Source organism: Camelus bactrianus, chromosome 3 (genome assembly GCF_048773025.1).
Source record: "Camelus bactrianus isolate YW-2024 breed Bactrian camel chromosome 3, ASM4877302v1, whole genome shotgun sequence".
In the NCBI taxonomy this organism is placed as follows: Eukaryota; Metazoa; Chordata; class Mammalia; order Artiodactyla; family Camelidae; genus Camelus; species Camelus bactrianus.
In genome coordinates, this window is record NC_133541.1 from 89291716 (window position 1) to 89306651 (window position 14936).

General features: G+C 39.6%; 1 protein-coding gene across 9 annotated transcripts in view; it reads left to right on the forward strand.

Moving 5' to 3' along the window:
• Positions 1-14936, forward strand: part of GRAMD2B (GRAM domain containing 2B) — an 89403-nt gene that overhangs the window by 33935 nt on the left and 40532 nt on the right. The window contains exons 1-2 of one of the 9 annotated variants that reach the window (XM_074360590.1): positions 798-1073; positions 8195-8340. The exons of 4 other annotated variants lie outside the window; for them this stretch is intronic. Coding sequence is in view for 4 of the 5 variants with exons in the window: in XM_010971552.3 (XP_010969854.1) it covers positions 991-1073 (83 nt within the window). In the remaining variant the exon portion in view is untranslated. Of the gene's footprint in view, positions 1-797; positions 1074-8194; positions 8341-14936 lie in introns of those variants that run through there. 4 more of the 9 variants (XM_074360588.1, XM_074360587.1, XM_010971552.3 and 1 more) reach the window with 4 other exon arrangements.

Consider the following 14936-nt stretch of genomic DNA (forward strand, 5'->3'; position numbering starts at 1 on the left):
TGTCCTTGGGCCCTCTGTACGCAGTTAATTAAATTTGGTTTTCTCCTGTTAATCTATGTTGCATCAGTTTAACTCTTAGACCAGCTGGAAGAACCTAGACAGTCAGAGGAAAAGTTTTTTTCTCCTCCCTCACTATAGTAAGTGGATGTTTAGAATAATGCCTGGAAGATGGTAGCTAACAAAGTTCCTTAAATTAATAAATGGTGCTTCAAATACAAAACTTAAGACAAAACCAGCAAGGCAGGAAGAAGAGGCATTTGTTTTATGGGTTGGGTGCCTAGGAAGTAAGATGCTGGTGAGGTTTGAGGACTGCGTCTCCATCCTTGCTCCGCCCCTACCTAGGAAGGATTAACCAGGCAACTACTTGATTACTTTTGTCACTGAACTGACCTATTGTTTAAGCCCTGACAGGCAGCCCTCAATGAGGCTACATCCTCTTTGAATAATTTAGGCTGAGGCACAGGCCAGACCTCACGGTGCATCTGTGCAAGAGAGCCTCACTCAGTCGTATCGTTTCCTTTATCTACAGCTGGTTGCCCATTTATCAAGTCTAGTTACCGTCCGAGTAGAGAGGAGGGGGGAAAAAGCCCAGTTTACCAGGAGGCTTTCTATACGGCGCCTGGATAGGCAAATATTTCACCTGCTTGGCCAATTAGCTTCCTCTCCCAGAAAGACTAGTTCAACAGGTTTCCTTTTTCTCTTCCTCTCCCCTCCCGGGTTGGGGAAAGAGGCTGTCATTTCGCTTCGACCCTCCTCTTCCCTCCCTCGCGGCTCTGCCCCGCTCGCTTTCGGACCAATCGCGCCGGCTCGAACGTGTCCAGGTTGGCGGCCCGCGGCGCGGGCGGCCCGGATGCGCCGAGCCGCCCAGGGCGCAGGGGAGGGCGCGGCGGGCGGGCTGGGCCTGCGCCCCGGACGGTGGGAGCTGGGGGAGCGGGAGGAGGAGGCTGTCTGCGCGCCCGGGTCTGAAGGTGCCCTCCGGACGCTGCCCTGATGACTGAACTACAGCAAGATGTGGACGACACAAAGTCTGCCAAAGTGCTCGGCAAGAGAGAGAGCAGAGTTGTCTCAGCCCAGTAAGTATCCTCCCCCGGATCCCATCCGGGACGGTAGGACGCGCGCTACCCAAACTGCTCTGCCAGGAACGAGTTGGGAGTGGAAACGGTTTTCTGGAACTTTAACATGGTCAGCCTTGGGGCTTGAACTCTTTCTGTGGCGCCTGGTCTCTTTTTCCCTACTTCTTCTAGTAGAGAAAAGACACGGACTGCAGCGTTTCAGGAATGCCCTGCCGCTTGCAGTCCGGTGGGGATGTGAACTTTTTGAGCCAAGAGCACGATTGTTTAATTATAATTCCCAAGGGTGGTCTGGGGCGACCTTTCAGATCTCCAAGCCATGTCAAGAAACAGAGCGCTTATCATTTGTTTTACTTGTCTTTCTTCTTAATGACGTGTGTAAAGATGCAGCTGCCCTGTATACGTCATGTGGTCATTTGCTTCACAATGATGCGTATTTTATTATTCAGTTCAGAGCCTGAGGGTGTTTTCACCTTTCCCTTTTCACTGTTTTCCCTCAAGAGAGAGGAAAAGTAGTGGAAAACATGAAATATGCTTTATCTTTCGTCTTCAAAGACTGCCTGCCTTTATTGGGTACTTAACACAGGCTTACACACTTTTTTTTTTTTTTTTTTTTGAGAGGGTGTAGGCTGGAGTAGGGGAGCACAGGGAACATATAATAAAATAAAACACATCAAATATTGGGTTGACTGTCCTCTTAAAAGATTCATGTGTGTGATAGGATTTGCACATTGTTTGACCTGTAAACGCTTCTGGTTTAGCAAACTGAAAACTCAAATATTTGATCCCAAGGATTAGCTTCCTATAATAAAACCTATTTACCATACGTACTTTTTTTTTAAATCCGGAAGTATGTATTTACGTGGTTGTTATTCCCAAAGTCTTCTTTTAAAAAGGAAAGGAATCTTTATTTGCTTATTTTCTATATCACTATAACATTAAATGAGATTAAGATAAACATCTAAATAAGTTCAATTTTAATTTTTATGGTACCAAGCTGTTGGGTATCTAAAATGCTTTCTTGATACTAGTATATGAAGATGACAAATGTATTAATAGTAAAGATTCAGTCCCCATCATTCATTGTTTCAGCATTTATTGGAATACCTACTATTTGTTCCATAATGGTGGGGAATACAGGAATGAGTGTGATTTGGTATCTGTCTTCTGTAACCCAAGAACAGTGTTGAGGAGAGGCCCACATATGTATTATTGTTTTTCGAGGGACATTGGTGGCCAGTGCCCCATTAAACATACAAACAAGTTATTATAAAAAGTTTGGCCTGTAACTGAATCATCTCCACAGTTAGGATGTTTATCCATTCAGCAGTCTTTTGTTAATTGGGTTTTTTGTTTTTCCCTGCAAAGTGGGAATTCCCAGGCCTACCGAAGTTGCTTCTGATTCAGTCTAAGGATTTTAGGTGCTCTTTTCTTCTGAGCTCTTAAACTCTTGCTTTGGTAATAGAGTAAAAGTAATTTAAAGACACAGGTGAATACATTATCACAGTGATATATTGGTTTGATAATTCCAACTTTGAAATCATGTTGAGTCGCAACATTTTTATGCTTGGAAACTCAGTGTAATAACTTCTCTGTTTTGAATTTCATATCTTAGATTAATTATCACTAAGCTCAAAGTTTTTGAAGTCAGAGTGTCCCAATGAACATTTTCTTCAAGCATGTTAAAGTGGCTTGCTCCTCCCCAACCCGTGCATCTGTAACTGGGCCCTATCACCATGTAGGCCCTGTCACCTGGAACCTTAGCCTCTTAATTAATAACAGCTGCCATTTGTGGGGAATGCTTGCTTTGTGGCAGGCGGTTGCTCAATACATTGCATGCATTTTCATACAGAATCAGGTAATACTATCACTATCCCCATTTTACAAATAAGACCACTGAAACTGAGAAGTTAAGCAACTAGGCAGGCAGGGACAGAAAGAGAGCAGCTCAGCTTCAAGTCCAGGACTCCTAACTCTAGAGCCTGAACTTGAATCTTTATCTGTACTTCTATACTCTAGAATCTATGATGGCCCTCCATGGCCTTCTCTAAAAAACAAGCTCGTCTGCCAAGAATTTAAGACCCTTACTGATCTGGACCCACATGGACCACTTCAACCTCATTTCCCAAATACCAGTCAGCATGCACAACTTCTATAGCCAAGCTATCACACTAGCCACCCCGTAATTCAGAGGTGATAATGAGAAGAATAAGGAACAAGTGTCCCAAACATAGTACTGAATAAGGTTCCCTCCCTCTTCCTTCTCCTCATCTCTGTTACTTTGCTCAGCAGTTCCCTTTCTTCTTTCTCCTGATAAACTTCAAAGATCAACTCAAGCTTTCCTTCATTTAAAGCCTCTCCTGGAGGGGTGGATATAGCTCAGTGGTAGAGCTGATGCTTAGCATGCACGAGGTCCTGGCTTCAATCCCCAGTACCTCTGTTTAAAAAAAACAAAAAAGCAAACAAACAAAAAATAACAACTTTCTGGGAAAAAAAAAGAAATAAAATAAAGCCTCTCCTTATCATTGGCCACACTCTTCTTTCTTATCAGTGCTCACCTTGTATGTACATGGTCAGCCCAGAGAATTTTGCTGCTACTGTTATTACTATTAATTAACAATGAATGTTTATGTAACGTTTAGTATATACAAAGTACTGCTTTAAGTTGTTAACATATATTAACTCACACCCTAGACCAGTGTATATTAGTTAACTTTCCCTAAAATAGATTACCAACTCTGATCACATTTTTTCTCAATGAATTTCTCAAAGGGTCCAACAGATAATCACTTTGAATAACTATCTGTTGGTGAGCTGTGGAAGCTGACATCCCCCCCAAACTCCCTAATTAAGGTATTTAATATGCTTAAGCTGATTTTCAGTTTCACCATCTCAGGGGAAATTTTACTCTTAAAATTTCTAAATCAGATTTTCTATCAGTAGCAGTAGAGCTTACTTGCCTAAGAGCTGTGGCTTATTTATTCATCTTTGTGCTAGAAGTGAGATTGCACATTTACTCACCACCAAAATACATATTTGATTTAAAAAATAACCCCCTTTTAATCAAGAATTGGTAGTTTAGTTGAATATTTCCTTTTGAGATCCTGTTTTTCCCCACTTTATCTTTCTCATTTTTAATTTTATGTTTGCAATGCATAGACTTTTCTAATATAACCTAACTTTTTTCACACACATTTTATGAGATACACTTTAAAAGTCTTAAAGTCTCTGGCGGATCTAACTTAGTAATGGCCTGGTTACTTGTATTTGCGTGACTTTCAGAAAATACCTAACATTAATGCTGATATATTTCTGGGCAATTGATTCATATTTTAAGTAATGAATTACATCACATGTAACTGGTAATGCAATTTGAATTTTAAACATTTAAATTTCAATAACTTGGGACCTAAGAATTCTAGAAATGTGTTCAATTTCATATACATATGGAGAAAGAGAGGGTGAATGTGGGTAACATAAGCAATTTACCTTAAAAGGAAGCTCTCTGGGGTTATCAAGAAGTAATAATGATACTAGGGACATATTTTGACTTTAAATAGTGAATTCAAGTAACAACATTACCTGCAATGACAGCATTTATCATCCAACTATGCTGTCTTTGTGCATATTGAGGATACTTGACAAACAGAATTAAGGGTTGCAGCTGGGAACTGATCTAGCATTGGAAGCAAGAGGAGCAAAGATGAATAATTATTGAATATAGCTCAATCTCTTAGAGCTTGCTTAACTCCAAACATTGAAAGTGCCTATCTAGGAAAAAAAAAAAACCTCTCTGTATTATCTATCTTTCTGTACATATAGGTGTATACTTTTCTCTTTTTTTAAAAATTCTAATTTCCAGGTCACCAAATCTGACAGGTTAGCCAGTGTGCTTCTAAATATAAAGTTTGGGAAAGGAAGACAAAATTCTAACATGTTAGAAAATATTAAGATTAAAGTAAAACAATCAATTGAGGAGTTTGAAAAAATGGAGAAAAATAAACAATGTTCCCTGGTCTAAAATGTTTTGAAAAGGAATTTAATGAACCAAATCAGCTCCATGGCTAGAGGGTAGTACCACTGGAAGTTACCAATTTCCAAGGTACTGGTAATTTTTAACCTCTTTATGTACCAAGGCAGTACATAAACAGGTTAAAAATGCAGGTTCTAGGAAGCCAGGATATGAAATAAATTTGACTTTCCTATCTCCTAAAAGTGTGACCCTGGCGAGTGACTTAGCACCTCTAAATCTCAGCTTCATTATCTGTAAAGAATGATAAAGTCAGTTGTTTCACAGAGGCTTGTTTTGAAGTTTAAATGGGAAGTGTAAGAAATGCACTTCACCTTGTGCCTGACATTGTCAGCTCTCCATGAGCCATAGCTGTGGCAGTCCTCACTGTTGAAGTTCTGGGACGTGCTATGGGGTGGGCATGGGAGGGTGATATAAAACGTAACAAAACAGAATTCAAAAGGCCTAACTCTTACAGTAGCAGGCACCAGTGTTTTATTAAGTGAGCCTCCGTTCCATCAGTCCGGCCTTGAGGGCACCTGTGACAGCCACGGGGCTTTTCCATGAATCCAACATGGCAGCTTGGTTTTTAGTTTATGCTAAAAGGACCTCATGCCATAACTATTTAGTGACCTACCAGCTTATTTAAATACTACTTCCCGATTTGGAATTCTCACATCTGATCTCTGATCCATTGATTTCTATATCCTGCTGCCTGGCACTCAGCTTTTCTTTCTTGGCTCGTCATCTTTAAACTGCTGAGTTGTTTCCATTTGCTGAACTCCAATAAAACTCTCCTTCAGCATCTTTCTAATTCTTTAAATGCTCAGCTTTAGGCATTTCACACATTTTCAAAGGGCTTAAAGCACAGGTCCAGGGAGAGAGGCTCCTCTACAGCCACCTTAGTGACTGTTCTTCCTCCGTAAAGAGGGTGTTTTTATCCACACTTAAATTTGATTATTTGCCCTTAGAAGAGAAGCAGAACCAACTAAGACTCCATTCCCTAAGGTAAACTAGTTAATATGTTCTTGTTGGTCACCCATGTGCCAAAGTTTCCCATATTCACGATGGGACATGATGCCCCCAAGATGCAGGTTTATCGAGGTGTATTTTACATATCATAAAATTTATCCATTTCATGTGTACAATTCAATGACTTTTAGTAACTTTACCGAGTGGTACACCATCATCATACCCAGTTTTAGAACACACCCCACTACCATAAGATTTCTTGTGCCCCTTTGTACTAATCCCTGTTCCCACCCCCAACCCCATGTGGTCACTGCTCTACTTTCTCTCTGTATATTGCCTTTTCTGGGCATTTCATATAAATGGAATCATATATAATAGGTGTCTCTGGTATCTGGCTTCTTTCACTTACCATCATGTTTTTCAGGTTTCATCTGTGAAGTAGTGTATGTCAGTGGTTCATTACTTTTCATTGCCGAATAGTATTCCATTATATGGATAGACCATATAATTTTGTCTGTCCACCTGTTGGTGAAAATTTAGGTTGTCTCCATTTGCTTACTATGAATACTGCTGCTGTGAATATTTCTGTGCAGGTCTTCATGTGGACATATGTTTTCACTTCTCTTGAGCATATACCTAGAAGTGGGATTGCTGGGTCATATGATAATTCTATGTTTAACTTTTTGAGAAACTGGCAAACTGTTTTCCAAAGCAGCTATACCATTTTACATGCCTACCAGCAGTGTATGAAGGCCCATGGTATAAAGTTAAGAGAAAGTGCTTTCACATAGCAGGGAAAAAAGATCGTAAGCACCTTAAACGTAGGTCATTTCCTTACACTTTATCATATAATAAATATCTGTTAAATTGCTGAATGAGTGACAATCATACTTAGGATTTTGAAAATTCCCCCAAACCTCAATGTTAAGGATAACTCAGGTGGTCATACTTGGGTACTGTTTTTACAATCCTTTAAATTCTCTGCATGTAACATTTATTACTGTTTTTTTAATGACAGAATAATACAAAGGAAAGTTTTTTTTATTCTTTTCCATTATGTTTTATTATAGGATATTGAATATAGTTCACTGTGTTATACCATAGGACCTTGTTGTTTATCTGCTCTGTGTATAGTAGTTTGTATCTGCTAATTCCACACTCCTAATTTATCCCTCCTCCACCCCCTTTACCCTTTGGTAAATGTATGTTTGTTTTCTATGTCTGTGAGTCTGTTTATGTTTCATAAATAAGTTCATTTGTGTCATATTTTAGATTCCACATGTAAGCGACGTTGTATAATATTTGTCTTTGTCATCTGTCTGACTTTACTTAGTACGATAATCTCTAGGTCCATCCATGTTGCTGCAAATGGCATTATTTCACTCTTTTTTATGTCTGAGTAGTATTTCATTGTGTATATATACCACATCTTCTTTATGCAGTCATCTGTCAATGGGTATTTAGGTTGCTTCCATGTCTTGGCTACTATAAATAGTGCTGCAGTGAACATTGAGAGATGCATGTATAAGAAGAAATTTTTAAACAGAATCATAATTTTCCCCCATCCATGATGCCATATTTTAAAGCAATACATGTGTTCAGCTAGAAAAATAAAACAATATAAATAGGTACAAAATGAAAACTGAGGGACTACCTCCTGTCTCCTTCCCGATAGTTCTTTGTCTCAAAGGTAACCACTTGCCAAGAGTTTGGGTTTTGTCCTTGTGCTATTGTTATTTAAGGCCAGAAACGAGTTTTTTATTGGTTTGTTTTTCCTTAGAATATCCACCTTCCAGTACGCATCCAAGTGTGTTGAACTTGGCAAGACGAAGCACCTCGTGAGACAGGCATGGGATTAAGTATGATTATACAGCATTTGTACTGGACACCAGAGGAGAGCTCAATAAGTGGCAGACATTGTTGTCATAAACCACTTTTTCCCCAGACTTCTTTGCACAATAGTGATCTACCAGTGACCTACACACTTTCCATATTGATGGATAAATAAATCCATCAGAGCACAGCTTAAATGCCCTTGGTCAGGTGGACTTGGAGTGTGAGGTGGAAGGGCTGATTTCTGACCGAGTCACCCTCAAGTTACCAGTTCACCTTCTAATCTCTTCTGTCCCCCTTTCCTAACTAGATGATCCGAGACAGGACCCCAGTCAGATGAGGTCGCAAGAAATCTGCGACCACCCTGCGAACAGCCAGGTAGAGGTCACAGCAGTAAGACCTCTTTGAAAAGAGCAGAGACCAAAGTGGTGAAATGGAAATGTGAAGTTGGAAACAGTGAGTAGGGAGGTGGGGAGGGAAGAGAAGGCTTAGAGAAAGAGGGGGGGTGGATACTGAGTCATACTGGAAAGATGAAGAAAAAAATGCTAACCTATGTGCTGCTCCCTTCTGTCCTGGCAGGTGGTCCTCCTCTTCTCCCCCTGTGCTATTCCAGGTCCAGGCAGTGAAATCACAGGCACTGAGCTGCGTGGCTCATGGGCCTCCTCTTCCCTAATGGAGATACTCATCTGTATATAAATGTTGGTATTTTCTTAAAGTCCATATATATCAGGTTTATAATTATATCTATGTTTGTTATCTCCCAGATTTTTCTAATTATGTCTTTGATCCTGTGCAATAAGTTAACAACTGGGAAGAACCTCAGAAATATTCCAATTTTTATGTCTTTTACTATTAAGGATTGTGATTTGAAAACGGTTATCTTGTGATCATACAGATTATTTTGAAATCCCTTGTGTGTAGGGCTGTAAAAGGTATACTGTGAGTTGAACTGCTCTGTGTCAACAGTAAAGAAAAACTAGTTCATCATGACAGCTTTATCACTATACTGTTTCTATAATTCATTGGAAAATAACTCCTCACTTGATCCTAACAACTTAAGTATTTCCTGGGTGCTTCATATGACATGTAATGCAGTCCTCTGAGAGCCTATATGAATTGTCAAGAATATTTTTTCCCTCCGTCGTGTCCTTCTCTTCTAAAGTTGGACTTTTCTGGCGTGAAGTTGGTAGATTTCTTATACCTGTTCTTGGTTTGATCAGAATATTTTCAGAAAATTTTACAAAGAATCACAACATGTTTTCTAAACTCAAATTCTGAAATCACAAAATGTCATGCCTTTCATGAGAACCTTAGATGAGAGCATGATAAAGGCTTATGAGCTAGGAGAAAGGCAGTATTTAACAGGTGATAATGACCAGAGAGACTTGTTCATGTTGTCCACTGACATTTACTAACTAATTCTGGCGCTGGGTACCCCACTGGGTGTCATGGCGATCACGATGAAGAAGGCCTTGGCCCATAAGGAAAACAGAGTAGAGCAAAGGAATATTTTGTTCTGAGATTTGATCTTCTTTCACAGAAGAATTTAGGTAGCTCCAGAAAATGTACCAAATGTATCAGTTGATCTATTTAGATAAGATAAGGTAATATCATCATTACATGCTCGACATTGTTCAGGTGCTTTTACTTATATGCAAGTAATGAGGTAGGTACGGTTATCATCACATTTTATGCTTAACAGAGACATAGTGACTTGCCCAAGGTGGCAACAGCTGTTGAAGTTTTGGAGTCACAGTTCAAAGCAGGCAGTCTAATCTGAACCAGGCTCCTAAAATCACTGATTGTATAACCTCACTAGATTTAAGAAGAACAAAGATAGCAGAAGGCAGAGTGGCCCCCATCAGGTGTCTGTGTATCCCTGCGTAGATCTCTTAACTTTTGTAGGCCTGCTTCGTCAATAAAACTAAGGTTCACTTCCTTTCTGCGGTTCTAGCAGTGAAAGGATTTCTAATGTTCTATAGAGGACAGAGTAGAGAGAGCACCTTCAGCTATTAACCGGGCACTGCTGCTTTCTCTGGGTGCTGTCAGACACAGGTGTCTCTCTGGATACTTGTGTCTTTATCCGTGCTCAGACCTGGCCGTAGGGAACTGTATTGTTTCAATTGCAGCTTTACATGGTGATTTGCACAGCAGTCATTCATAATTCCAATTTTGAAAAACCATAGTTGGGGTCTTCTTTGCACAAGGACAGAGTGTTTCCATAAACAATGTGACCAGTTTGTTTAAAAAACATGTGAATGTTGTTTTTTTAAAAAGTAGTCACCGAAGGAACCCAAGAACTTTTCCAAAAATGCTGCAATTGCACAAAGTCTTTTTTGGAATTCTTCTTGCGAGTTACTTTGAAAGCCTGGAGCTCATTCTTTGAATAGTCATAAGGCTGGCATATCCTCTTTCTTTGAGAATGAATTCAATTTTTTGAAAACAGCCTAAAGCCAAATCTGGTGAATAATGTGGATAAGAATAGTTTAAATACCTTTAAACCATTCAATGGATATGGTCATTTTTGACCCCAAAACAAGATAAAATAAAATATGTAAAATAATAAGATTAAGTTTCTGGTGATCCTTACAAACCAATTTCTACACTTCTAATTTAGGTTGTATTGCTTTGTAACCTCATTAGGAAAACAGTAAAATGTTAAACAGTTATTATTCTGTCCTAAAATCATTTTTCAGTGTTTATAATATATCCAAGTAGGTTTTGGGCATATCATAAGCATCAAAAAATACTTCGAGGATGCAGATGTAACATGTGATGCCTTTTCCTGAAGAGTATACCGTATGTGTTATGAAAAACAATTTTTGAAAAAATTCCCATGACAGTGAAGTAAGGTTCAGCTCTCACAATCATCTTGCCTTCTCTTCTACTTCATTACACACTATGGGAATTTGCATGCAAATTACACTTCTCCAGGTTCCCTCCCCATATCCTAGTTTTATACCTGATGGACTTTCCCACTGTATTGCAGGGCATTACTCCTTACTGTCCCATATGATGGCAATCAGTTAGCTATGAAGCTAGTGAAACTTTCCACTTTTTTCCATTCTGAGTGTCACCTCCTAGTTAGTATCTGTGAGATGGTTGGTCTACTGTCTGGTCAGTCCTGGAGCCTGCTTAAGGACACGCAGACTTTCCTGTTCCCTTTTCTTGACTTTTGGTCAAAATGGATTCATTAGCATAGCATATCTCAGATCTGACTTTCACCCTCAATTGTGTGGTAACTTCTTTGTGACATATCTCCACTCTTCTCTAATCCAGGGTGATTCAGCAAGCGCTTCCCTGCCATTTTCTCTGTGCTGGGAATAACCGGCTGAATTTGAGATGTGAGCAATGACCTTTCAGAACCCCTAGTCTGGGGAGAGGAAAATGGGACACACACACACAACTAATACCGTATGATAAGAATTCCACGATAATTATGAAGTACTCATAGGAACCAAGTCATAGGCGGTTTGCTTTTCTTGAGGCAAGCTGAGATAAGATCAGAAGTGAGGTTGATGATTAAGAAAGAATTTGGCCTTAGCTGGAGGGAAAAGTTATTCCAGGTAAGAGAAGAACAAGGATAGGATACTGGGAAGTTCAAATGTGTGTTTTGGATGAATACTTAGGGGGTCTCCTGTGGCTGGACTGGTGGACTGGTTGGGGTAGGAGTGTAGAACATGGAAGAACCTGGAGCTCCCAGTGAGAATGCTCACTGCTTGGTTCCCTGTGCATCACTTCTGGCTTTGGCTCTGCTACTGATTCTTTGAAACTTTAGAGAAGTCATTCTCTGGTCTTTGGTTTCATCCTCTGTAAAGAGAGAAGGCTGAGTGACCTGATTTGTTAGATCCCTTCCAACCTTAAGAGTATGAGTCTTGGAAGGAACTGCCCTACTTATTTGCTCTCTTCTGTAGCCTTTGTATACAGAATTCTATCAGACGGAGCAAACTGAGGAAAGTGTTTTGAATATGAATAGAATCCTTGCTTTCTTACTCAGTTGGCCTCTTTCATTTTTTTAATTTCTTCCCCTTGGTAAACTTACCCCTGGCTGTGGCAAGACCACCTCTGAAACATACCACAACTGTCGTCTTACACATTTACAGATACATATCAGCATTCATGTTGCATGGGGACAACCCTGCTTTGCCCTTATGCTGCGGGTGACAGGAACACAATGCCTTCCGGACAACTCAGAGTAGAAAGGTCTAATCAACTTAAGGTAAAGCCTAAAACACAAATGGGGAGCAAATTCATTATCAGTAGAATTGCAAATTTCTCTGGTATGAAAATAATCATATATAATTTGATTACACTTGACTACAGAATACAATTTAAAGTTAAAAAACCATTTTCCTCAGAGAGGAAGTCAGGGACACTGGTTTACCATTTCAACTTAATAATGACTGTAGAATTTTTATAGCACTTTCTGTTTCATCAAGTACTTTTATTTATATCAGTAGTTGGAATTTAACACATTTTTTGAGGATTTACTATTGTTAGGCACTACAGTATGTTACCAGGATATTAGGAGGTTTTAGATGTGGACCCTGCCCTCAAGAACATTATAGCAGATTTCACAGTAACCTGAGCAGTATCTTACTATGGCAATAAATACAAATTTCAATCTATTGTGGTAAATTAAGGATATGTACAAGCATTTTAAGAGAATGTGGAGAAGAAACCAGCCCCGTGTGGGGATTAAGTAAAAGGCTTCTTAGAGGAAATGATGATACCTAAATTTTGAAGGAGGTTTGGGAGTTAGGCACAACCCCCCTCAAAAAAAAAAAAAGAGAGAGATAATGGCCTAAATGAAGACACAGTGATGTGAAGCAGACTGGCAATTATGGAGAATATTCCTGGAATGTAAAATGTAACATGTATATTGATTGGCATCACCTGAGTCAGGAGCAGTAGATTGGAGGAAGGTCACAGAGGACGCCCTTTTTTGCCATGAGAAGGCGCTTAGATTCATCTAGAAGACATGGGGAGTCACTGAAGGGGGGGTTTACCCAGGGATGTGCTAAAGTCAGGTTTGAGTTTTTTAGAAATGACTCCAGTAGCAAGGTTTAAGATAGACTTGATAAAGAACAAAATAGGAAGCAGGGATTAGCTGACTGTGAAGCAATCCAAATGAGATTGTTTTAGTAGGAAAAATGGGAGAATATATCTGAGAAATGTCAAGGGGATAAAATTGGAAGAATCAGGTGATGGGTTGGATTGACAGAGGGAGGAAAGTAGAGTAACTCTTAGTTTCTTTCCCCAGGAAGGCTGCATGGATTGTGATGCCTTTAATTAAGCCATGGAACATACAAGGAAAAGGAGATTTGGGGTATTAAAACAATGTTTTCCCTTTTATCAAAGTTGACATTGGAATGAAAGTCTGTGCTGTAATGAGAAACATATTTGGTCTTTGTACCCAATTCCTGGCCCAGAGCTCCTGAAGTTGGCATTTCCTGAGTGATAGGAGGGAGTTTCTCTTGTTATTCCTAATGACCCCTTTGGATCACACCTAAGTTTATGCTAATGAGCTGGTGTAGGGTACAGCCCCTAGATGGCCTCAGCCTGGGGCTGGTCACCAAAAAGTTCCAGTGATTAGAGGTTGGGAGCTTTTGGTCCCATCCCTAACCTCCTGGGAGGGCCAGCAGATTAAGCAGTGTGAAAACTCTTGAACAACAGGATTTGATGAGCTTCCTCATTGGTGAATCCATCAAGGTTCTAGGAGGGCACTGCACCCAGAGCCAGCATGGAAGCTCAACATGCCCCATTCTTCTCTTCCATCTGGCTGTTCTTGAGTTGTATCTTTTATAATAAACTGGTGCAGGTAAGTTAAGCATTTCCCTGAGTTCTGTGAGCCGTTTTAGCAAATTATCGAACCTGATGAACCCCTGGTTTAAAACCAGTTAGCCTGCAACTTGCAGCTGTCATCAGATGTGGGGGCAGTCTTGTGGGACTGAGCCCTTAACCTATGGTGTCTGCCCTAATTCTGGGTAGTTAGTGTCAGAATTGACTTGAATTGTTGGATATCCATTTGGTGTGTAGAGAATTGGTTGCTGATGTCAGAAAACATCCCAGAAGGTCAGAGTTCCTGAAACACCCTTCACATTTAGCAATATAGAGATCACCAATGAACTCTGCCAGAGAAATGTTAGTGGAGCATTGGGAACGATGACAGCCAGGCATTGGCGGTGATTTATGTGAAGTGAAAATAAAGATCACTGGAGTTAATGCCAAGTTGTTGGATGCCACCCACCTGGACACTGAAGGATCCAGGTGTCAGTGTTCTCAAGAAGGGAGTGTGATCAGTGTGTGTAAGGATGAAGGCACTAAGGGACATGAAATGAAGCTTGGCCAGGGGAACCCACAGGAGGCTGGACTCTGTGCTGAGTCTAGATGAAGATTAATTTTATTTTTTAAACTCAGGTGAACTAACAAAGTTAGAAACAAGAGGATTCAATAAGTTGACTGATTATCAGACAAATTTTAAAAATCAATTACCTTTTTTACTAACAACACAAATTTTCAAAATAAATAAGTTGGAGGAAAAGGTACTGACAAGCAACAGAAAATTAAAATTCCCAGAAACAGATTTAATAGGACTTAAAGTGAAACAATACACCTACTAAAAGAGACAACTTAAATGGAGAGGTCTACCGTCTTTAAAAGGAAAACTGCAGATCATAAAGATAGCTGCTGTGTTCCTTAAATTTATAAGTTCAGTGCAACTGAACAAAACCTCAATAACTCTTAAAAAACATTACAGAATGATTCTAAACTTCTTCTGAAAAAAATAAGCATGTAAGAATATTCAGCTTAAATCTAAATGATAAAAGATAGATTTGTGGTTTATCATGATGTATTCTCAAGCTATAGGATTTAAATTTAGCACATTAACCATTCACTCCTAATCTCATCATCAACAACCTTCTTTACCTGAATATTTATTTACATCAGTCATAATTTTGAAAAAAACTCATTCAGAACCTTATTTAAAATGCATTTTCCAAGGTGTGTTCAAATTTATGCACTATAATACTTTTAGATTTCCCTGTGAG